We start from the raw sequence: 25,374 nt of genomic DNA, 5'->3' as shown, positions 1-25,374 counted from the left end.
CCATAGATGGCAGCCCACTAGGCTCCTCTGTCCCTGGGATTCTCCAGGCAAGAACACTGGAGAGGGTTGACCATAAAAAGGAGCATTCTCTGTCAAGAAAGGTTAGTCACTTTCACACCATGACCAGGTTTACCGATATTGACTGTGGGCCAAGCCCGTAACTGGGCTGGGATATGCTGCAGGCATGTCTGTGCATTCGTGGGCCGGCGTTCCAGGAAGGGGATCAGGAGACACACCAGAGACAAACCCGCAGGATAATTTCAGCGAATGGTTAAGCCCTAAGAAGAAACTGCAAGAGAGGTACAGACACTGCAAGAAAGTGATGCTTTATAAGAATCTGTGTACTAAGTCCTTAAGCTGTGGGCCCCTGACTAAAATCCTTCAATCTTGAGTGGTTTGTATAAAAGCTTTATTGATAAATAATTCAGGTGACATACAATCCACCCATTCCCAGTGACTAACTAACTGGTTTTCCAGCACTTTCACCAGGTTGTACAACCATTGCCTAATTTTTTACCACCTCAGAGAGACCCCGGGCCTATTAGCAGTCACTCCCCAGCCTCCCACCCAGCCGCTGGTAACTAGTAAGCATCTCCTTCCGCCTCTTCTGGAAAGTTCACATAAATGGAGCCACATGCTATGTGGACATTTTTGTCTGGCTTCTTTCCCTCAGCATAGAGGTTTTTTCTTTTTTAATTGAACTATAGTTGATTTACAATGTTTCAGGTATACAGCAAAGTGATTCTGTTATATATACATTATTTATATAATATAGAAACATATATATCCTATTAACGTACTATATATTTATATGTATAATATATATATTTCTCAGGTTATTTTCCATTATAGGTTATTGCAAGATATTAAATAAAGCTCCCTATACTATACAGTAGGGCCTTGTTGTTAGAATTAAGTTTTCAAGGTTCATCAATGTTGTCGTTTGTGTCAGAAAACTTCATTTCTTTTCATGGCTGAACAGCAGTCCATCGAACAGATGGACCATATTTTGTTTCTCTGGTCATCATCATGGACATTAGAGGTTTTTTTTTTAATTCTTGATTTGTGTATTTGTCTATACGAATCCATCTGTCTGTCCAGTAGAATTTCCCCAGTGATGGAATGTTCTACATCTGTACTGTCTGATATGTGAACCACCAGGCATGTGGCTGCTGAGCACTGGAGATGTGGCTAGTGTGGCTGAAGAACGCCTTATTTTGATTTTAGTTAATTCAAATGTAAATTGTCCCTGGGGGATGAACCGTTCATAGATGAACAGTCTATGGCTGCAGAGGAGCTATGATAGGCTGGTCAGAACTGGAGGCTCAATTCACGAGTCACCCTGAGACTGTGGGGCCAAGAAAGGATACTCCAAGCAACCTGAAAAATAACCCCCAGCTCTAGGAGATCCGCTTCCTGCGCAGCCACAGTGAACTACTCCTCAGGTCCCGCCGATCACAGAAGGGGCCCGGATTCCGAAAGAAGTCACACACTGGCCCAAAGGGCAGTCTCTGGGACAGACCCAACCAGAAGGCTGAAACTACCGATCACGATGTTACAATTGCAACAGCTCTGAGTGGCTGAGGAGGAAGGGAGACATAAGTAAAAAAGCAAAATCAAAAAAATGCTGGATGACTATGCCTGAGAGCTCCCACCCAGGCCCGGGGAGCAGTGGTGAGGAGGATGGTCCTTTGCGTGGTGTTTACACCCACTCTGCTGACAGCAGCTGCCGGTGCTCCTCGGCTCCAGAGCAAGGCTGGCAGAGCTGGGACGTCTCGCTCCTCAGAGACGAAGTAAAGCACAGAGGTGTGCTCCAGGCCAGCACAGGGGACAGGCAGGCTTGGAGGAGACAGGGCAGGGCACTCTGTGCGGATTGCCTGGGATGCCTGGCAGCTCTTCCAGGCGCTCCAAGAGCCAAAGCTTTTTACACAAGCTGGCACTCGAGCTAATTTGCAGGTACAGCCTGAACCACACCAGAGTGTGTGGCTGTTCCTGCTCCGAGGCTCAGGCACTTCACACAGGCTCTGCTTCAGTCCTTGTCAGCACCACATACCTGAAACCCAAACACCTCAGAGTCCTGTCCTGCACACAGCCCCAAGGGTTTCAGGAAGAGGACTGGGCCAGTGCTGGGTCCTCCCAGCTAACTTCAAAGATCTCCAAAAAGGGTTTATTAGTTCTCCTCAGGAGCGCTAACCCTAACCCAATCTTCCTGAATCCCATGAGATGTACAAGGTAAAAGGATTTCACTTAATAGATATCAGTCACCAGAAACTGCTCTTAATTCAACAAAAATACAAGCTGTGTACACTGTGTGTCGGGCACCAGGGCAGGCCTAGCACATGGCCAGAGACCCTGCACTCAAGGGAGGAGACAGATGCCAGAGACCTAAGACATGGCCAGTCAGAGACCCTGCACTCAAGGGAGGAGACAGATGCCAGAGACCTAGGACACGGCCAGTCAGAGACCCTGCACTCACGGGAGGAGACAGATGCCAGAGACCTAGGACACGGCCAGTCAGAGACCCTGCACTCACGGGAGGAGACAGATGGCAGAGACCTAGGACACGGCCAGTCAGAGACCCTGCACTCACGGGAGGAGACAGATGGCAGAGACCTAGGACACGGCCAGTCAGAGACCCTGCACTCACGGGAGGAGACAGATGGCAGAGACCTAGGACACGGCCAGTCAGAGACCCTGCACTCACGGGAGGAGACAGATGGCAGAGGCCAGGAGCCGCCGTGGAGCCAACGAGAGCAGCAGACATGGAGGCAGTGCCTGGGGCCTGTGGGTGCAGGGTTCCCTCCCTGAGCCAGAACAGCGTGTGGAGGGGCAGCACGGGGCCTGGCTATGGGTTACTGGGGTGCAACCCTCTCTCTGGACTCCACTATGCTCACCTTCAAAATAGGAGTGAAGTAAACGTCTGCCTGGGGCCACTGGAAGGTTGGGGCAATGATGCTGAAACTCGCGGAGCTGCCCTGCTGTGGCCCACACCCCATCAGTGCCTCGAGTTTGTGCTCAGTCGTGTCTGACTCTCTGCGATCTTATGGACTGTAGCTGGCCACGCTCTGTCCATGGGATTTCCAGGCAAGAATGCTGGAGTGGGTTGCCATTTCCTCCTCCCGGGCATGTTCCAGAGCCAGAGATCAATCTAGTGTTTCCTGCATTGGCAGGCAGATTATTTTATCACTGAGCCACCTGGGTACGGGCCTTTAAATCCTCTGTGCAGGTTTGGTTTTAGTTCTTATCCTAAACACTTGTCGCAGACATTAGCCAGAGGCAAATTTGGGTTAAATAAAAAAGCCGATGTGGGGCTGCTCTGGTGGTCCAGTCGTTAAAACTCTGCCTTGCAATGCAAGAGACACTGGTTTGATCCACCCTGGTCCAGGAAGAACCCACGTGCTGTGAAACAATCACAGAGCCTGCGCTCTGCAACAAGGGAAGCCTCTATGATGAGAAGCCTGTGCATCGCGATGCAGAGCAGCCCCTGCTCTCTGCAACTAGAGAAAGCCCCTGGGCGGCAACGAAGACCCACCACAGCCAAAAAATAAAATCAACCTTTAAAAAAAAAAGCAGCAGCTGATGTGCCATCTCCTGCTGTGAGTGCCCCAGGAGGCCCAACCCCCAGGACTGCTCACTGGGCAGAGGCCCCCAGGAACCCAGTGCAGGGTCAGGACCGCCAGCAGTTTTCTCTGGGCCAGGACTTGGTCATTCCTGGTCAGGGCGTTGGGGAAAGCTCAGGCAGAACTGAGATCTCGCTTCTTTCCTTTATGGTCCGTCCTGAGACGGGAAGGCCGGCGGCCCGCGTGTTGGACACACAGTACTCCCATGACTGCGCTTCCTACTAATATGAAAAGACTCCTGGCCACACTGAGCCTGACGTTTAGGCAGCTCTCGGCAGTCGTGATGGCTTGTGTTTTTCAAAGCTGAGTGGTGCTGCTCCATCCTGATGCTGTGCCCCTAAATGTACCAGGCACCTTGATGTTTGAGTCAATCAGTGGAAAGGAAGCATGATTTTCTGGGGGGGGAAAAAAAAAAAAGCCCAGATCTGACACGTGGCCTATACTGTGGGCCCCACAGCTGCCTTGGGACTCAGGCTGGGTGGGGTCAGAAGCCCTGAGTGTGACCCCTACAGCCTGGGAGGATGGGCCAGGGCAACGGCGTGGGCTAAAATGGACACCTCAGCCAGTCCTGATGGCAGTAAGTGTCGAGTCGTTCTTTTTCTCCTGAAATTGCTGAGTTGGAAGCTGACTAACGGCTGTTGTCATGTCCGTACATACAGAATCAGATGAAGCAAAAGTAGATGCGCCCAGACAGTGCAGCCGCGGCACTCAGGAAGCAGTTTTCTGATCAGTCCCAGCACCTCGCTGATGGGAAAAGCTTGTCAAGAGCCACAGCTTCTTGAGATGACAGCTGATGAAACGACTTTTAAAGATTGGTTATTATTTGCATAGCTAAGTTGTCAATAAAAACCTCAAGGATCCACACAGCCGAGGCGCTCTGACGATAGGGCCAACTGCTTGGGGCCGTGGGGAGCCCCCAGAGGGCTGTTTCTCCCCTCCAGGGGCAGGTGGGGGCTGGCTGGGCGACAGCACGTCTCAGAGAGAGGCACCAACGCTGCACGATTTTGAGGAAGGTGATCGACATCACACAGTCCACCTGGTGCTAAGGAGCACGTGACTGTGCCAGGAGCTCCAGGCGCTGGACACACACCATGTGTCCCGAGGGCAGTGTCTTCCAGCCCACGGGACTCCTGGGTTGTGCTGCTTTTCAGTTGCAGGAATGCTGCTTATCTGGTTCACACAGAGTTCTGGAGGGAGGTGCTGTGAGGCGTTGAGAGCAAACTTGTTTATAAACCCCCCAAAAGCCCAACCTTTGTTTACTGGAAGCCATAATATCTGCACCCCATAACAGAAATAAGGAACACAAATAAAAACATACATGAATAAGGAACAGAGAAGACAGACCACTAGACATTCAGACACCTGTGAGAAGCACCTGAGCAGGAGCTCAGGGGTGGGGCATTATAGGCCTGTTGGGCAAAGGCCTGTCCACAGGGCAGGGCGACCTGGCTCCGGCCGTTGGAGGCTGAGGAAGGTGAGGAGGGCAGCCGGCAGGAGTGGGCGGGGATCCGGGTCAGGGGCTGAGGTGGTGAAAAGGGATCCACGTGGGGAGGAGGAGGGATGCACACGAGAGGGGAGGGGTGACTGATTAAACGAGTGAAGCAGCAAGGGTGGCGGGCGCAGGGTTCTGACTGTCAGAGAGGTGAGTGACCAATCCAGAGAGAGAGAGAGAGAGTGAACCCTGTGGTGCTGAGCTGCGATTAAAGACACTGAAGTGAGCGCGTTTCCTGGTGGTCCAGTGCTTAGGACTCCATGCTTCCACGGTAGGGCGCATGGGTTCCACCCTCGGTTGGGGAACTAAGATTCTGCGAGCTGTACCGCATGGCCAAAAACAGAGAGAGAGAAAGAGAAGAGATAATAGTAACTCACTGTGTTAAATAATACTCCATGAATCAATAGCGATACAAAACCCAAAGATGAATAAATGGGAAATTTAATAAGGAGTAGTCTTAGAGTACCTCCGACAGAATACTTATTACAAAGGGAAAAGGAGCGACTTTAAAAAGGAGAACTCTGGCAGACACCACCTTACTTGAGTTATCAGAGTTAGTCACCAAGAGGGGACAGAGCCACTGTGGGCACCACTGACCAGTCTTTGCGTGACAAGAGGCATGGCTTCCTTTTGAGGATGTGTAGTAGAAGTCTCATCATGGGGAAACACCACGTAAGCCCAAAGGAAGAGGGCTTGCCTGCGATCTTCCAGATGCTCAAGGTCATGAGAGTCAAGGAAACACAGGGGTCTTATCACAGATGCAACAAGACCAAAGAGATGTGACAACTAAAGGCAACATGAGGCCTTGACTCTTTTTGTCCTTTTCTCTAAAAGACATCACTGGGACAACTGGCAGAGCCTGAACGAGATCTGAGGGTTCCATGGTGGGTGACGTATCAGTGTTCCTCTTCTGACCATGATGGTTGTTCTGTGGGTAAACAGGAGACGGTGCCCTGTTCATTGGAAATGTGCTCAAGTGTGCAGGGGTCATGAGGCATCGCGGCAGCAACTTACCCTCCAACAGCGCAGAGAGAAAATTTATTTGTGCTATTCTTGGAACATTTATGTAAATCTGTGATTGTTTCCAAATAAAAAGTTAAACACGCATAAACAAGCTTATCAGAACAAACGCAGACCACTCAAACTATAGTGGCTTTGTAAACCAAATGGAATGTAAGTTTCTGGGTTACAGAGTGCATAGAAGGTAAAATAATTAAAAAAGAAATACACCACAAGCTGGGCTTCCCAGGTAGCGCTAGTGGTAAAGAACCTACCTGCCAGTGCAGGAGATGTAAAAGATATGGGGTTGATCCCTACGTCAGGAAGATCCCCTGGAGGAGGGCAGGCAACCCACTCCAGTATTCTTGCCTGGAGAATCCCATGGACAGAGGAGCCTGGCGGGCCACAGTCCATAGGGTTGCAAAGAGTCAGCAAGGATTGAAGCAACCTAGCACACACACTCATACCACAGGCTAGTTCTTATGAAAAGTCTCAGTTTAGGAAGATGAAAATGTGTGGAGGTGGATGTGGTGATGGCTGTACAACGAAGTACATGCACTTCTAAGTACACTTAGAAGTGGTTGAAGGGGTAAATTCTATGTTATGTATATTTTATCACAATAAAAAATATTCAAACTGTGGGAGGAAAAAAAGAATATTATGTCCTTACAGCATTTGGGTGAAACTTAAATAGGTTTAAAATTGAATTTCTCTTTCAGTCATCAGATAACTATTGGAGGCCAGCACTGCACCCATAACCTTACATCTACGAACTCACACAGTCTTCAGTCATCATGAGCTAAGTGTTATCACTGTCCCTACTTCACAGGGAAGGACTAGGGACAGGAGCATTTTCAGTCATGTGCCAAGGTGATGGAACCAGAAGCAAAAAGGAATTCAGGCCATGTCACTGCCCTCTGCCACTGTCCATGTCAAGTATACATCAATCTTGCACCAATCTTGGACTTCCCTGGTGGATAGGAAACCACCCACCAATGCAGGAGACGTGGGTTCAATCCCCAGTCTGGAAAGATCCCACAGGCCGGAGGGCAACTAACCCTGCACCATCACTACGGAGCCTGCATGCTCTGGGCCCGCCAGCTGCAACTGCGGGAACCCATGCACGCCTAGAGCCTGTGCTCCGCAACAAGGGAAGCCCACATAAAGCAACGAGGACCCCGAAATAACTGAATTAACAAATAGAAAAAGAAACATACTTTTGTACCACATATGTACTTTCTACAAGCCCCAGTCTTACTGAAGAGCTGTGCTCTAAAGTGACACGCAAAGTTCAAATAACTGCTCTCAAGAGACCAACTCACTCTAATCAAGTGACAACCCTTCTATTGAGGACTTTAGTTTTAAAGATATCTTCACCATATTTGCTGGCTTCTCTTATAAACCATCTTCAGGGGACTTCCCTGGTGGGCCAGTGGATAAGAATCCCCCTGCCAGCGCAGGGGACACAGGTTCAATCCCTGATTTGGGAAGATTCCACATGCCGTGGAGCAACTAAACCTGTGTGCCACAATTACGGAGCCCATGTTCCAGAGCCCACGAGCCGTGACTGCTGAGCCTGTGAGCTGCAGCTTCGGAAGCTCACGTGCCTAGAGCCTGTGCTCTGCAACCAGAGAAGCCCCCACAACGAGAAGCCTGTGCAAAGAAGAGCAGCCCCTGTTTGCTGCAATTAAAGGCCTGTGAGCAACAATGAAGACCCAGCGCAATCAAAAGTTAAAACAAACAAACAAACAAACCTTCAAACTGTTACTAACCTTTACCAAGTGATCAAGGCCAAAACTATCAGTGGTAGGATTTATTGACAGCACATACCTCAGACATGATTTCTGCCAAAGACGCACAACCTCAGTCTAATTATGCAGAAGCAACAGACAAACAACTGAAGGACTCTCTATAAAATGACTGAGCAGTCCTCAGCACAAGTATGAACGTCATGAATGAGGAACAACGACGGAGAAAACTTCACAGATTGGTGGTAACTAAGGAGACTCGATGACTACATGCAACGTGGATCCTGAAACAGAAAAAGGGCATTTAGGACCAAACCCAGGGACATTCAAATAGGGCCTGTTGCTCAGTTACAGAGCATTGTACCAACATCAGTTTCCTGGTTTTAATCACTGCACAATGGAAACAGTGACAGACTTTGTTTTTTTGGGCTCCAAAATTACTGTGGACGGTGATTGCAGCCATGAAATTAAAAGACGCTTACTTCTTGGCAGAAAAGCTATGACAAACCTAGACACATATAAAAAGCGGAGACATTACTTTGCTGACAAAGGCCTGCTCAAAGTTATGGTTTTTCCACTAGTCATGTACGGATGTGAAAGCTGGACAATAAAAAAGGCTGATCACCAAAGAATTGATGCCTTCAAACTGTGGTGCTAGAAAAGACTTGAGACTCCCTTGGATAAAAAGGAAATCAAACCAGGCAATCCTAAAGGAAATCAAGCCTGAATTGGAAGGACTGATGCTGAAGCTTAAGCTCCAATACTTTGGCCACCTGATGTGAAGAACTGACTCACTGGAAAAGACCCTGATGCTGGGAAAAATGGAAGGCAGGAGGTGGGAGAGGTGACAGAGGATGAGGTGGTTAGATGGCATCACCGACCCAATGGACATGAGTTTGAGCAAACTCTGGGAGATAGTGAAGGACAGGGAAGCCTGGCGTGCTGCAGCCCATGAGATCGCAGAGTCGGACACGACTTAGTGACTGAACAACAACGGTTTTGAGGGTGTTGCCACTAGAAGAAGCTGGGATAAGGGTATATGAGAATGTTCTGCACTAGTTTTTCAACTTTCTGCAAGTCTAAATTAGTTCAAAATAAAAATATTTTTTTTTTAAACAAAAGAACTTCCAATGGCAGAAACTTCCATGGGGCTTACTTTGGATGCTTAAAACAACCAAAACACAATTATTCTATTTTCCGAATTCTGTCATGGTAGATCCTTTTGTAAAACAATGGAATGCCACAATGCCTCTGACATCTTATACACAGAATGCAGCTGCTTGTTACTTGCTGGCAACAGTACTTCTCCGGTTACAAACTATGAAATAAATGAGGGTAATACACCAGAAAGCGGGGCTGTGACAAGTCAGAAGTGAATCATCTGCACCACTGCTGCCAGAGAGGGATGTGACGAGCAAGATGGCTCAGGATGCGTGTTAGGACTGAGCCGGGACCAGAGGTACAAAGTGGCTGTGGGTCTGGATCCACACAGGAAGTGCCTTCTCAATGGCCTACCTGTCTTTTCCTTGATCTCACAGAGCACGCTGAAGAGCGCAGGCTTCATCCGATGGCAATTCAGAGCGTGCTTTCTGAAAGAGAGGGGACAGAGGCGCGCGTGAGAAGGTGAAGAGTCATTCTGGGCACGAGAGTAAAGATCCTCCATATCGAGCCTGCCAGTTCTGCTTAAATTTCCTATGAAAGGACAGAACTGTAGTGTTTCAAATAAATTCAATTTGTACCAAATCCAAACAGTAATATTCAAATATTCAAGACATTTCTCCTTAAACACTGCAAATTCAAATAACACAAATATGAAATTTCAAAGTCCAGTAATTTGAAAGCTGTTCACATGTTGCCCTATTTATTTATGCCTTTCAGGGCATAAGTAAAACCCCAACGGAACTATCCTAGGGTCCTGCAATGTTAATTTAGCAGGACTGATGCTGAAGCTGAAGCTCCAATACTTTGGCCACCTGATGCAAACAGCCAACTCATTGGAAAAGACCCTGATGCTGGGAAAGATTGAAGGCAGGGGGAGAAGAAGAGGGTGACAGAGGATGAGATGGTTGGATGGCATCACTGACTCAACGGACATGAACTTGGGCAAACTCCGGGAGATGGCGAGGGATAGGGGAGCCTGGCGTGCTGCAGTCCATGGGGTCACACAGAGTCAGACACGACTCAGTGACTGAAAAGCAGCAACTGAGCAGCTTCTAGGTGCCACACATGATTCCAGTGTCACACAGACACCGATGAGGTCCCGAGCAATTAGGATGGAGACGATGAGACACCACACGAACAAACATACCCCATCAGCAGGGGCAGGCGCTTTCTGGTGACTTAAACTAGAGTGACTAGAAGGCTTGTTGGAGTTTGCATGTCTCTAAGGTGACATCAAAGCCGAGATCAGAGTGACAAGGAGAAGTCAGGTGGGAAGAGGGCCAAAGAGTAAATGTTTAGGCAGAGGAAACAGCCAGTGCCAAGGCCCCAGGCGTGGGGTTCCCCTGGTGGTCCAGTGTAAGAATCTGCCTTGCAATGCTGGGGACACCGGTTCCATCCCTGGTTCAGGAAGCCCCCTCGTGCCTCATGGAACCACAGCTACTGACCCTGCGCTCTGGAGCCCACCTGCAGCAACTACTGAAGCCTACAGGCCCGGGGGCTTGTGCCCCCCAAGAGAAGACCCTGCAACGAGAGGCCCAAGTACTACAGCCAGAGAGTGGCCCGGCTCTGCGTAACTGGAGACAGCCTGCGTGCGGCGACAAAGACACAGCACAGCCAGAAACAGAAAAGAGTGTGTAAAGAGACCAGGACGCTGTCGGGTAAGGGGAGAGGGAGACAGCCGTATGGCTAAGTTAGAGAGGCAGGCGGGCCTGACCGGAGAGTCTTGTAAGTCAGGGCAAGGACTCTGGCTTTTGCTCACCTGTGATGGAAACTGTGGCTGGCGGAGGAATGGCCCCCAAAGATGTCGGTATGGTAATCTCAGAACCAGTTACAAGAAAAGAACTCTCAAGAAGATTGATGTTAATGACTTTGAAGTGGAAGGATTAACTTGGATTACACAAATGGGCACAATCTAATTCATGTGTCCTTTTTTTCCCTTCAAATTGAAGTACAGTAGAAATGGCAACCCACTCCAGTATTCTTACCTGGAAAATCCCATGGACAGAGGAGCCTGGAGGGCTACAAGTCTATGGGGTCGCAAAGAGCTGGACGCGACTGAACACACACACACACACACACACATAGCTGATTTACATCTAATCATGTGTTCTTTAAAGTGGACAAACTCTCCCAACTGTGGTCAGTGAAAGAGAGGTGATGACATAGAGTCAGAGACGCTGTGTTGTGGGCTTTGAAGACGGAGGGACTGTGAGCCACGGAACGCAGGTGGCAAAGGCCAGGAAGTGGCCACTGCTCCAGAGCCTCCAGGAGGAATCCCCTGCTGACACCTTGATTTTAGCCCAACAAGAGCCACGTTGGACTTGGAACCCACAGATACGGAAGATCATAAATTTGTGCTTTGTAAGCTACGATGTGTTCATTTGTCACAGCTGGCAATAGAAAACAAACACAGGAAGCGACAGAGGATTTTACAGGGTGGTTTCATGTGATATGTATTGCACTTTTATTAGTGCTGATTTTTTTGAGATATAATTCACACATCATAAAGTTTACCCTTAAGGGTATATATAATTCAGTGACTTGTAGCTAATTCATGACAGGCAATTCTCACCACTACGTAATTCCAGGACACTTTCATTGCCCCAGGGAGAAATCCTGTTCTCATTACTAGTCATTCCACATTTCCGCCTCCTCCCGCTCAGCAACTCCTGATCTGCTTTCACAGATTTGTCTGGACATTTCATATAAAAGGAAGTCATACAGCATGTGGTCTTTGGTGACATAGAGCACGTTTTCAAAGTTCATCCAAGATGCTGTGTATCAGTGCTTCCTTCCTTTTTACGGGCAACTAATACTCCATTCAGAGAAGGCAATGGCACCCCACTCCAGTACTCTTGCCTGGAAAATCCCATGGATGGAGGAGCCTGGTGAGCTGCAGTCCATGGGGTCGCTAAGAGTCGGACACGACTGAGCGACTTCACTTTCACTTTTCACTTTCCTGCATTGGAGAAGGAAATGGCAATCCACTCCAGTGTTCTTGCCTGGAGAATCCCAGGGATGGGGGAGCCTGGTGGGCTGCCGTCTATGGGGTCGCACAGAGTCGGACACGACTGAAGCGACTTAGTAGCACCAGCAGTACTCCATTGTTAGATTATATTTTGTTCATCTATTCATCAGTTGATGGACATTTGGGTTATTTCCACCTTTTGATTATTATTAACAATGCTGCTATGAACATGCATGTGTAAGTTTTTGTGTGACCACTTACCTAGGGAGAATGGTTGGATCATATAGTAACTCTACGTTTAACTTTTTAAGGAAATGGCAAACTTTTGCAAAGTGGCTGCACCGTTTTCCCTTCCTATCAGCAACTTAAGAGGGATTCAATTTCTCCACATCCTCAACACTTGTTACTTAAAAAAAAAAAAAAAAATTATAGCCACCCCTGTGGGTGTGAGGTGGTATCTCACTGCGGTTTGGATTTGCATTTGTCTAATGGCTAATGACGCTGTACATCTTTCCAAGTATTTATCAATCACTCTTTTTCGGTTGTACTGGGTCTTCACTGCTGAGTGCAGGCTTTCCCTGGTTGCGCTGAGCAGGCTTCTCATTGTGCTGGCCTCTCTGGAGGAGCACGGGTTCTAGGCGTGTGGGCTCCCCTGGCTGCGGTGCGTGGCTCTAGGCCCGCAGGCTCCAGCAGCAGTGGCACTGGGGCTCAGTAGCTGCGGCTCTCGGGCTCCAGAGAGCCGACTCAGAAGTTGTGGCACGCGGGCATAGTTGCTCCAAGGCTTGTGGAATCTTCCTGGACCAGGGATCAAACCTGTGTCCCCTGCATTGGAAAGTGGATTCTTATCCACCATGCCACCAGGGAAGGCCTATCAGCCTTCTTCTTCTTCTTTTTTTCTGGTGTATTTGGTCTTTTTATTTTTAACATTTACTGGAGGATAATTGATTTATGGGTTTCCCAGCTGGCTCAGTGGTAAAGAACTTGCCTGCCAATGCAGGAGACCATGGATTCCATCCCTGGGTTGGGAAGATCCCCTGGAGAAGGAAATGGCAACCCACTCCAGTATTCTTGCCTGGGAAATCCCATGGACAGAGGAGTCTGGTGGGCCACAGTCCATGGGGTCACAAAAGAATCGGGCACAGCTCAGTGACTAAACAACAACAACAACACAAATCGTTGGTTTACAATATTGCGTACTTCCAGGTGTACAGCAGGCTGTTCTTTAGAAAAATGTCTATTCAAATCCTTTACTTACTTGACTGCATTGGATCTTAGTTGCAGCACTTGGGGTCTCCAATGTGTCCTGCGGGATCTTTTGTTTTGGTCACGGACTCCGTCTTTTGTTGTGGCCTGCCGGCTCCAGAGTGCATAGGCTCAGTAGCTGCAGGGTGAGGCCTTAGTAGCTCTGTGGCAAGAGGGATCTTAGTTCCCCGACCAGGGATCAGACTCTAGTTCCCTGTATTGCGAGGCGGATTCTTAATCACTGGACCATCAGGGAAGTCCCCTTTGTTCCTTTTTATTTTATTTTTTATTTTTTTTGTTCCTTTTTAAATTAGGTTCTTTTTTATTGTTGAGTTGTAAGACTTCCTCATATATTCTGGATACTAGATGCTAATATGATTTGCAAACTTTTTTCTCCTATTCTATAAGCTGTCTTTGGACTTTATAGTGTCCTTTTGAGGCACAAAAGTTTTTCATTTTGATGAAATCAAATTTATCTCTTTTTTTCTTTTGCTGCGTGTGCTTCAGGGGTCATATCTAAGAAGCCGTTGAGACTGGAGGGCTTTGGGGGTTTGAGCGTTGAGCACGTTTTGGGGAGGGTCTGGAAAGGAGGGCTGTGTTTTGATCAGGTTATACCTGAGATCCCTATAAGCTTCCCAAGAGGAGGAATCAGGTAGGCAGATCGCACACAGGCATGGACTCAAGGCTGGAGATAAACAACATAAATGTTAGGAGAAACACTGACTGGAACTGCCCACCCTGGCCAGGCGCCATAGTAACCATTTATGTGTTATTTTATGACAGGAGGTCCTGGTAAGAAATATGGAACTAACAAGCCACCACCAACGGGAAGAATATGCAAAAGGTCAACAGCAGACGTCGCATGTCCTACCAACCTCCCAGAATCCTCCCCGCTGGAATCCACCTTGGCTGAGTGATGCGTGCACCACCAGGATGGACCCTGAGTCACAATGATTGGCCAGAGACAATCTGGAAACTAACCCCATCACCATAAAACCTGAGACTGTGAGCCATGTGGCAGAGCAGTCCTCCTGGGTTCCCTGACCCTCCTTCTCTCCGCCCAGGCACCCCTTCCCAATAGAGTCTCTTGTTCTGTCAGCTCGTGTATCCTCTCGGACAATTCATTTCCTAGTATTAGACAAGAGCCCACTCTCTGGCCCTGGAAGGGGTCCACCCTGCCTTCCTGCAATGTAAAGACGGAGCCCTGAGCATAGAGATGGCACTTTTAAGTCACAAGACTTGAGGGACTCACCACGGGAGGATGTAGATAGAGGGACCCAGGCCCCAGGCTCAGCCATCTGCTCTTGGAGAGGCCAAACAGATGAGAAAGTCCTGCAGAGGAGACTGGGGCCCAAACTGCCAGGTGGGAGGAACCAAGAACAGTTTCAAAGACAGAAGCGTATTCTGTGAGAAATGCCTCTGAGAGGTGAAGCAGGAGAGGAGACGTTGGATTTAGCAACATGGAGGTCATTGGTCACTGACTCAGCAGAGGGAGGAGAAGGCTGGGAGAGGGTGGGTGGAGGTGGGAGAGGAAGTGGAAGTAGCAACCACAAACTCTGACATCATCACAAAAAGCAGCAAAGAAATGCAGCAAGTGCTAAAAGAAAGGGTGTACATTTTTTTATATACTGGAGGGGAGAATTTTTCTTATTTATTTTTAAAAAATTTATTCATTCCTTCATTCATTTGGCTGCACCGGTCTTAGCTGCGGCATGTTCTGTCTTTTATGATGCTTTGACTTTGACATCCTGGGGCAGGGAGAGATGGACTTTCCCAGAGCTAGCTAAATCCACACATACTTGTCTGAGAGTGTGTCTTTCATATGCAAACTCAAATCCAAGGCCCATACTCTTAACTACTGCTTTAACTCTCAGCACCAGTCAAGATGCCCCTAGCCCTAAATCACCCCAGGTGCCAGGTACCAGATGAAGAGAGAGAAACTGCTGAAATTATTGAAACTATCCAGTCCCAAATTTGCTCGGTTGTCTACCCAGCCTCACTGCTTCCTTCTCACACGTGCACGCTAAGCCGCTTCCGTCATGTCCAACTCTTTGTGACCCTATGGACTGTAGCCTGTCAGGCTCCTCTGTCCATGAGATTCTCCAGGCAAGGATACTGAAGTGGGTTGCCATTTCTTCCTCCAGGGGATCTTCCTGACCCAGGGAGCGAACCTATGTCTCTTATGTCTCCTGCATTGACAGGTGGGTTCTTTACCACTAGCGCCGCTTCGTGCAAATCATAATAAAGGCTCCAGGCCATGCTTTCTCCTCACGTCTGCCCATATGGCACTTCCCCATGTAGCCCTGCGCGGCGTGGACTGCCTTCTCTCAGGAATTTTAAGTGATAACTCTTCTTTTGAAGTTGTCTCTGTCTTTCATCTTATTATACCTGATTAAAAACAAATCCTAGGGATTTCCCTGGTGGTCCAGTGGTTAAGAATCTGTCTTCCAATGCAGATCCAGATCTGGGTTTGATCCAGATCTCACATGCCTTGGGAAAAGCACATAGCAACCACCGGGCCGATGTGCTCTAGAGCCTGTGCCCCACAACTAGAAATCCCCCACGCACTGCAACTAGAGAAAAGCTGGCATGCCACAATGGAGAGCTCATGAGAGGCAATGAAGACCCAGCACAGCCAAAAAAACAAAATAACACCCACCCAAATCCCAGGCACAGGTCAAAGACAGGGAGAGTCAAGGGAGGTTTTTGTTTCTTTGTCTGTTTTTAAAGATGGGAGACATTAGCACATGTTTATGTGCCCAAAAGCCAGTCTAGGGAGGGGATTTGGCAACACAAGAGAGAGAGTGAGGATAACAGTAATCTCCAGGGTGTATATATATGTGAGAAGTCAGCATACAAATTTGATTGTTTGTAGCTAGGCTTCAACAGTACATGAACTGAGAAATTCCAGATGTACAAGCTGGATTTAGAAAAGGCAGAGGAACCAGAGATCAAATTGCCAACATTCATTGGATCATAGAAAAAGAAGCAGAATTCTAGAAAAACATTTACTTCTGCTTCATTGACTACACTAAAGCTTTTGACTGTGTGGGTCACAAAAAACTGGAAAATTCTTTAAGAAGTGGAAATACCAGACCACCTTACTTGCCTCCTGTGAAACCTGGATGCAGGTCAAGAAGCAATGGTTAGAACCAGACATGGAACAAAAGACTGGCTCAAAATTGGGAAAGGAGTACATCAAGCCTGTATATTGTCACCCTGATTATTTAACTTACGTGTAGAGTACATCATGCGACATGCCCAGCTGGATGAGCCACAAGCTGGAATCAAGATTGCCAATCTGAAGAGGAGAAGCGGATGGGAGAAATATCAGTAACTTCAGATATGCAGATGATACCACCCTTATGGCAGAAAGCAAAGAGGAACTAAAGAGCCTCTTCATGAAGGTGAAAGAGGAGAATGAAAAAGCTGGCTGAAAACAACATTCAGAAAACTAAGATCATGGCATCCAGTCCCATCACTTTATGGCAAATAGATGGGGAAACAGTGACAGACTTTATTTTTGGGGCTGCAAAATCACTGCAGATTGTGACTGCAGCCATGGAATTAAAAGATGCTTGCTCCTTGGAAGAAAAACTACGACAAATCTAGGCAGCATATTAAAAAGCAGAGACATTACTTTGCTGACAAATGTCCATATAGTCAAAGCTATGGTTTTTCCAGTGGTCATGTATGGATGTGAGAGTTGGACCTTAAAGAAGGCTGTGCACCAAAGAATTGATGCTTTTGAACTGTGGTGTTGGAGAAGACTCTTGAGAATCCCTTGGACTACAAGATCAAACCAGTCAATCCTAAGGGAAATCAATCCTGAATATTCATTGGAAGGACTGATGTTGAAGCTGAAGCTCCAATACTTTAGCCACCTGATGCGAAGAGTCTACTCATTGGAAAAGACCCTGATGCTGGGAAAGACTGAAGGCAGGAGAAGGGGACAACAGAGGATGAGATGGCTGGATGGCATCACCTCCTACTCAATGGACATGAGTTTGAGCAAGACCCGGGAGATAGTAAAGGATAGAGAAGCCTGGCATGCTGAAGTAAATGGTATCACAAAGAGTTGGACACGACTGAGCGACTGAATAACAACAAAAAGCTATTATTTTAACATTTACTGCTGCTTTAAATGTTTAAAAGCATTATGACACCTATAATGCTGTCATCCAAGCATCCCTTATTAAAAGATGCTGCCAAGGACACATAATGTACCTGAAAACCAGTAACTTCATCATGGAAGCCAAATGTGATTAACACCATGAGAAAGGTCAAACATCTGCACAACTCACTATAATGTTGATCCAAGAGAGCATGCCCTCATTTTCAAATGCTTTCCAAATTCACCACGTGCCCCTGCGGGATGCCTTTCAAAAGGTTAGGGTTGGGGTGCAGAACTAAGATACACATCTCTGAAGCCAAATATGAGAAGGTTAATGGGCGACGAGATTTGGCGTTCTGTAAAGCTGAACGCAAATGTTAGTCTTTCTTACACAGTGTACAGTGGTTGATCACATAGGATATTATGCCAAAATGGTTTCCTTCCATAGAAGCAGTTATTATCATCACAAAAATGGACTCTGGTTAGAGCTTGTTACCCTCTGTGATGTAATTCTAAAAATCCAAGGGAAGAGGAAAGAGAATAAAGTTGGCCGCTTTGCTTCTCAAAGGGGATTCTAGGGAAGTGTATTCCCAGGTCAGTTTCCTGCTTATAAAACATCTTACTTAAGATACAGTATAGTGCTCGCTTCGGCAGCACATGTACTAAAATTGGAACGATACAGAGAAGATTAGCATGGCCCCTGTGCAAGGATGACACGCAAATTCATGAAGCATTCCATATTTTTTTAAAAAAAGATACAGTACAAAGGCACCTTTGAATGAACACAAAGTGATTTCACAGAATGTTTTTTGTGGTTTATTATGAACAGTCTCACCTTATACAAATGTCTCATCTTCCAGCATGTTCCTGGCCTAGAGGTGATCAGCTGACAGCAAACCATTAATGATCTCATAAAGTATGACAGACCAGGGAGTTCACGGCGTCACCAGAAAGGATGGATTATTTTCTGCGATGGACACACCCTGAGGTGACCCCCACTGAGTGGGATCTTCTCTCCTTGAGTTTGGGCAGATTCTGTGACTTGCAGGGCAGCAACGGTGATGATATAGTCTTGCCTGCGGTTATGTTACATTATGTTATGACTCCAGTTTAGTAGACTGGGGGATGCAACCTGCCGTCCCTGAAGCCAGCTGCTATGTTGTGAGAGGGCCGTAACGCGGAACTCTAGGGAGTCTCTTAGAGTTGAGAGCAGACCCCATCTGACAGCTGGCAAGAAAATAAGAACGTCCATCCTATAACTGCAAGGAACAGTTCTGATAACAACCCTATGAGACTGGAAGAGGACCCAGAGCTTCAGATAGGAACACAGACCAGCTAACACCTTGCCTGATGCCTTGCGAGACCCTGAGCAGACGACCCAGCTCACGTGTGCCCAGATTCCTGCCCATGGAAACTGAGATCACAAAGGTATGTCGTTTTAAGCCATCAGGTTTGTGGTAACTTGTTACATAGCAACAGATAACTGGCCAGATAGCAAGGTGCTGAATGGGGACTGCGGGCAGAAGAACAAGGTCTGTGTTGGCACCTCTAGCAGGCACAGGACATGTTCTGCCCAACCAAGTATCTGCATTAAAACAAAACAAAATGTTAATATTTATGAAGAAGTAAAGTTCCAATGAATGAGAAATGATAAATCCTTTAAATAAAGAAACTTCTGAGGATAAACTAAATTAAAAAACAAATCTATGAATATCCTTTTAAAACCAACCTGCAACAAAACTGTTATCACATAGAACCATGCCAGAAAATGAAAGCACTCAGCTTTACCACCCTCCAACCCCACTTATTCAATATTTACAGGACAGACATGAGGCACTTCTATATAGTGGTCACTGTATAAGGAGAGAGGACTGTGGCGATGAATATAGCATCAGTCACATCCTGGCTTCTACCAACAGCATACTACAGCCTCTAATGTTAGCTATTACTTACTTTTCCAAATTATGGAATGACCTGCCTTCCTGAACAAAGTATTGTTTCATTTATTTTTGGGGTAGTTGTTTACTAATTTTTTATTAAAGTATAGTTGACTTACAATGCTACATTAGTTTTGGGTGTGTGTGCGTGCTAAATCACTTCAGTGGTATGCAGCTCTTTATGACCCTATGAACTGTAGCCCGCAGGCTCCTCTGTCCACGGGATTCTCCAGGCAAGAATACTGTAGTGGGTTGCCATTCCCTTCTCCAGGCGATCTTCCTGACCCAGGGATCAAACCCAGGTCCCCTGGGGCTCCTGCTTTGCAGCCGGATTCTTTACCACTGAGCCACTAGGAAGCCCAGACTGGGGTGTACACCACAGTAATTCAATATTTTTATAGCTTATACTCAAAACAAAGTTACTATAAAATATTGTCTATATTCCCTGTGCTGTGCATAACATTCCTCAGTTCAGTTCAGTTCAGTTCAGTCGCTCAGTTGTGTCCAACTCTGCGACCCCATGAATTGCAGCACGCCAGGCCTCCCTGTCCATCACCAACTCCCAGAGTTCATCCTAACCCATGTCCATTGAGTCGGTGATGCCATCCAGCCATCTCATCCTCTGTTGTCCCCTTCTCCTTCTGCCCCCAATCCCTCCCAGCATCAGAGTCTTTTCCAATGAGTCAACTCTTCGCATGAGGTGGCCAAAGTACTGGAGTTTCAGCTTTAGCATCATTCCTTCCAAAGAACACCCAGGACTGATCTCCTTTAGAATGGACTGGTTGGATCTCCTTGCAGTCCATGGGACTCTCAAGAGTCTTCTCCAACACCACAGTTCAAAAGCATCAATTCTTCGGTGCTCAGCTTTCTTCACAGTCCAACTCTCACATCCATACATGACCACTGGAAAAACCATAGCCTTGACTAGATGGAGCTTTGTTGGCAAAGTAATGTCTCTGCTTTTGAATATGCTATCTAGGTTGGTCATAACTTTCTTTCCAAGGAGCAAGCGTCTTTTAATTTCATGGTTGCAGTCACCATCTGCAGTGATTTTGGAGCCCCCCAAAATAAAGTCTGACACTGTGTCCACTGTTTCCCCATCTATTTCCCATGAAGTGATGGGACCAGATGCCGTGATCTTCATTTTCTGAATGTTGAGCTTTAAGCCAACTTTTTCACTCTCCTCTTTCACTTTCATCAAGAGGCTTTTCAGTTCCTCTTCACTTTCTGCCATAAGGGTGGTATCATCTGCATATCTGAGGTTATTGATATTTCTGCCGGCAATCTTGATTCCAGCTTGTGCTTCTTCCAGCCCAGCGTTTCTCATGATGTACTCTGCATATAAGTTAAATAAGCAGGGTGACAATATACAGCCTTGACGAACTCCTTTTCCTATTTGGAACCAGTCTGTTGTTCCATGTCCAGTTCTAACTGATGCTTCCTGACCTGCACACAGGTTTCTATAACTTACTTGTTTCACAGCTACTAGTTTGCACCTTTCCACCCCCTTCACCCATTTAGCCCCCCCGCCCTCTTCCCTCTGGTAACCACCAGTTTGTTCTCTGTGGGTCTGTTCCTGTTCTGTTTGTTCACTTGCTTTATTATTTAGATTCCACGTAAAAGTGAAAACACACGATGTATCTTTTTCTCTCTTATTTCCTGAACAAGGTCTCATTTTAAGCTATTGAGAAATTTGACTTAGAGATACATCCAGAGATCTTATCCCTTAGAATAGGATACTTCTTGAAAAAACTTCCCTGAGAACAACAATGATCGAATACCTCAACAAAAGACGGAATCACATCCCCTTAATTATTTTCGTTTCTGAAGAACTGTTTTAGCTGACAGCTCCAGCTGTCTCCTGGAGACAGACCGAGGTGAAGAACAACAATTAGAAGACATGGTCCCTACCCTGAGGAAATAAAATCTTGATGGAAAACCTAGAAACTCACAGAGGGTGCCGAGCTCCAGAAGCGAATGCAGTCCAGGAGGCAGATGCCCCTGGCATTTTAAAATAAACTTCTTAGTAAACTAGGAAGAATCAGACTATAGTAGATGCCATCAATCATTTGTACAGTCATTCAAAAAACAAAGGTATACACAATGAAACAAAAAAAGATAAGTAAATAGGAGTTGAGACTATGTCCTGATGCCCAAGTTCAACCATAGAAATCATTACAGCAGTTTTAGCAAAATGAAGCCTTGTATCAGGAGCTAACTTTGGCACCAGGAAACAAGGAAAAGTGTTCAATACAACACAAGAAAAATTCTGTAGGACTTGAATGAAAGAGCAACCTTTATGTAGAGTAAGTTTAAGACTGCGTAAAGCTCATTTCAATGTTCTTATTTCCTAATTTACATGTGGACTGGTCACGATTGACACGGCCCTGAAATTTCTTACTGAAAACCATGGAGAGATGAGAATCTCTCTGGGCACAAGATGAAATGGCTACTCACTATCTGGTCAACCCCTCAGCAAAGTGTTTGAGGCTCCTCACCAGCATCTCTCTGACCTGCTCCCTCCACTGGTCTTGAGAGTGAAAAGTGAAAGTGAAAGTTGCTCAGTCACATCCGACTCTTTGCAGCCCCATGGACTCTACAGTCCACGGAATTCTCCTGGCCAGAATACTGGAGTGGGTAGCCGTTCCCTTCTCCAGGGGTCTTGGGGAAGTCCTACCTTTCTGTCAAGTCCAAGACTCCAATGGCTTGGCCTATCCCAGCCTGGATTCATTACTCCCTCCTCTATTCTATTGACAGAGCTTACCAAGTCTGGCCTGGGCATGATGAAGGCCTCAACTTACACATTTCAGGAAGTCCAGGCCAGCACCACACTTGGCACAATAACTGAGCAAAGATTTGTTGAATTTTACTGAAGGAAAGGCAGAGATGTCAAACTAATAGAGGAGAAATGAAAAGTGGCAGAGCTCCGACAGCTCTAGGCTGAAGTAGGGCAAGTGGAGAATCAAAAACTAGGGTGAGGACTGTGGCTTCCACGGCCAAAGAAGAAAGAGAAGGCAAAGGCACACAGGGCTCGGTTGGGAGCCCCTCCTTCCTGGTCTCTGTTACAGGGCTGAGCTCCTGGACACTCATCTGCTCTAGGTATGAAGAGAACATATTAAGGAGTTTAATAACGCTGCATGATGAGAGAGACAATCAGAGAGGATGATGGCCAGAACACACCACATTTGGAGAATTCCCTAGAGGTCCAGTGGTTAGGACATTGGTGCTTTCACTGCTGGGGCCTGGGTTCAACCCCTGGTTGGGGAACTAAGATCTTGCAAGCCTCATGACATGGCCAAAGTGAGGGGGTGGGGAAACACTACATTTGGGCAGGAGAAAGTGATAAAGAAGAAAGTTGCTTTAAGAAGAACTAAGAGCAAGAGTCCTTAAACCACTGGAAGGCTCAATCTGCAAGAGAAATGAGTGTCTTAAGACATTTTTGAAGAATGGATGGTAGAGAAGAGCCAATGACTACTCAACTTTCTTCTGATCCAGGACCAACACCTTAGAAAGGCTGGAGTACTTCAAGAAGTACTTATACAAGGAACAGAATAAACTTCATGCTCATTCCTTGCTTGGTGCTTGGCAAGGAATTCATGGTTGACTGGACAGCAGAGAAGACAGGCAGTCACCCCACTGAGTCCCCTCCTTGAAGGCTGTGCCCTCCACTCAGGTCTGATAGAACCACATGTTCCATGCCTTCCTTGCTGCACTCATGCCTGCCCCAGCCTGGAATACTGTTGCCTCCTTGGCCTAGGCAAAGCCTCTCATCCAGGCCACAGTCATCTCCTCGGGGGATGCTTCTGACACCCAGCCTGACTTCAGCTGGACTCTGGTGTCCCAGGTGCACATTCCATGGGCTCTCTTCTTGCTGACAGGTAGTCTCTCTTGCCCTGGCTGATCAACTCCTCATCACCCTCTCTCTGGTCGCCCCTGCACTGCATTCTGCAGTGTCTGCCTCTCCTGAACTGTGAGCCTTTGGGACTCACTGCTGTATCCCTGGAACCTGGCACAAAAGGAAAGGTTACTGAGCAGTTGAGATTAAATGCTTAAGAATGAACTTTAAAAAACAGCCTCTGATGCTCCAGTCCAGCTTTCTAATCTTCCACAGTACTGGATCTGCTCCAAGCTGCTCTGAGTGATGTCATGCTCTAGGGAGCCCGTGGGGCACTGGGAGAAGCAGGGAGCACAGCAGGACAGCACCAGAGTTCAAGAGAATAAGGCCAAATCTCCAACCACCCACACCCTAGTCATCTGACCTCAGGCAAGTTCTTACTCAGGTCCAGTTCCTCTTCTAGAAGCTCAGTGAAACCACCCACTTCCTAGGGTTTTTGGGAGATTTAAATGAGAGACAGAAATTATGGCTGTCGTCATCATCATCAACCACTGTATTCTGAAAGAGGTGCTCAGTGCTGTGCTACGCTTAGTCACTCAGGTGTGTCCGACTCTTTGCAACCCTAGGGACTGTAGCCCACCAGGCTGCTCTGTCCATGGGATTCTCCGGGCAAGAATACTGGAGTAGGTTGCCATGCCCTCCTCCAGGGGATCTTCCCAACCCAGGGATAGAATCCAGGTCTCCTGCATTGCAGGTGGACTCTTTACTGTCTGAGTCACCAGGAAAGTCACACTTTCACTTAAATGACCAAAACCTGCTCATTTATGAAACTTTTCTGAATCACTCACATATTGCTTTACTTACTGATAAAACCACTTCAAAAGGGATTTTGCTGTGATCCTAGATAGCTTCAGGAAATCATTTTAAAACCAGCAAAGTCCAACTCTTGGGAAAGTACACCAAGGGCAGCAAGACTTTCCCTTGGCACTAGACCAAGTCAAGCTCAGTGCGGTAAGCTAGGAGCAGAGCTAAAGCCTGCAAGCAGGCTAAGGGCACAGACTGCCAGGCACCAAGGCGACCTGCATTTACAGAACCTCCTTAAGGGTGGTGAAACAGAAAACTTTAGCGCTGAAATTTTACTTCCCGGGTTTGGACTAATAGATCCTCTCTTGCTAATGCTATCTGGCTTTAGGAAATTACGAACCATAAATTCCTCTTCTGACTCCTTGCATTCATTGACGGGTGTGCTGAAAGGCTGAATGCTCTCTGATATGCACTAACATGCTTACTTCTAATGGTCTGTGTTCCCATATTTAGTATCCCAGAGGTACCAAGACAAGGGCCACACCATTCATTTGACAGCACATGCCTCGCCATTTGAGTAAGTTCTAAGAATAGTCAAATTTATGTCATCACCATCTTTTAATATTCAGAACTTAATCCATATTATAAGTAAAATCTGCAGAAATACTGGAGGAATTAAGCAAGTCTTACAAATTTTGACCAGTAGAAAATATCTTACAAGTCATAGAAGTAAAAATCAAATTAAAAATTGTTTCTTCCTAAGGAAAGCTATGAAGGTCCTAATTGAAGTGTCCGTTACGTTGCCTAAAAGCCAACCTGTAAATATAACCTTTTTAATTTCAGGTACATCACTCCATATGCCGTATAGCTAGCTCCTAACACATGTATAATAGTGATTTTTTTTAATCATATAATCTCATCTGTTGCATTGTAATCCCTTTTAAAATTTTCATTTATTAATGAATTTCTTATTTGGCTGCATCAGGTCTTAATTGCAGCATGCAGGGTCTTTTAGTTGTGGCATGTGGGATCTAGTTCCCCAGCCAGGGATTGAACCCAGGACCCCTGCATTGGGAGCACAGACTCTTAACCACTGGATCACTAGGAGTCCCTCTTTGTCATATTTCATTTGTTATATTTAAAGCTTTTTTGCCCTAAAAACCTGAGTACCATTCCCCACTGGTCATTTGCTATTATACTCAAATTCTACAAACTAACACAAATTTGAGCTGTGGTTTTATAGACTGCTGCTGCTGCTAAGTCGCTTCAGTTGTGTCCGACTCTGTGCGACCCCATGGACTGCAGCCTACCAGGCTTCTCCATCCATGGGATTCTCCAGGCAAGAACACTGGAGTGGGTTGCCATTTCCTATGTACAGGAAATATTAGAAACAACGTCTGGAGCCTCTAAAACCTGATTTCCTTGGACTGGAAATTAAACAGACCCTGAAACAA

At 46.7% G+C, this 25,374-nt stretch overlaps 1 protein-coding gene and 1 non-coding gene across 8 annotated transcripts in view; one reads left to right on the top strand and one right to left on the bottom strand.

Annotated features, from left to right (window-relative positions):
* The window catches only part of PBX4 (PBX homeobox 4), a 57,118-nt gene that overhangs the window by 25,839 nt on the left and 5,905 nt on the right, over positions 1-25,374 (bottom strand). For 5 of the 7 annotated variants that reach the window (XM_061421418.1, XM_061421417.1, XM_061421416.1 and 2 more), the window contains exon 2: positions 9,375-9,448. In XM_061421418.1, the coding sequence (XP_061277402.1) occupies positions 9,375-9,448 (74 nt within the window). The other 2 variants (XM_061421419.1, XM_061421420.1) reach the window with 2 other exon arrangements.
* Positions 17,983-18,089, top strand: LOC133252254 (U6 spliceosomal RNA). The gene has a single exon (XR_009737866.1). It is a non-coding gene; the product is annotated as a U6 spliceosomal RNA (small nuclear RNA).

This window comes from Bos javanicus, chromosome 7 (assembly GCF_032452875.1).
Source record: "Bos javanicus breed banteng chromosome 7, ARS-OSU_banteng_1.0, whole genome shotgun sequence".
In the NCBI taxonomy this organism is placed as follows: domain Eukaryota; kingdom Metazoa; phylum Chordata; class Mammalia; order Artiodactyla; family Bovidae; genus Bos; species Bos javanicus.
This window is presented reverse-complemented; position numbering and strand designations above follow the sequence as displayed.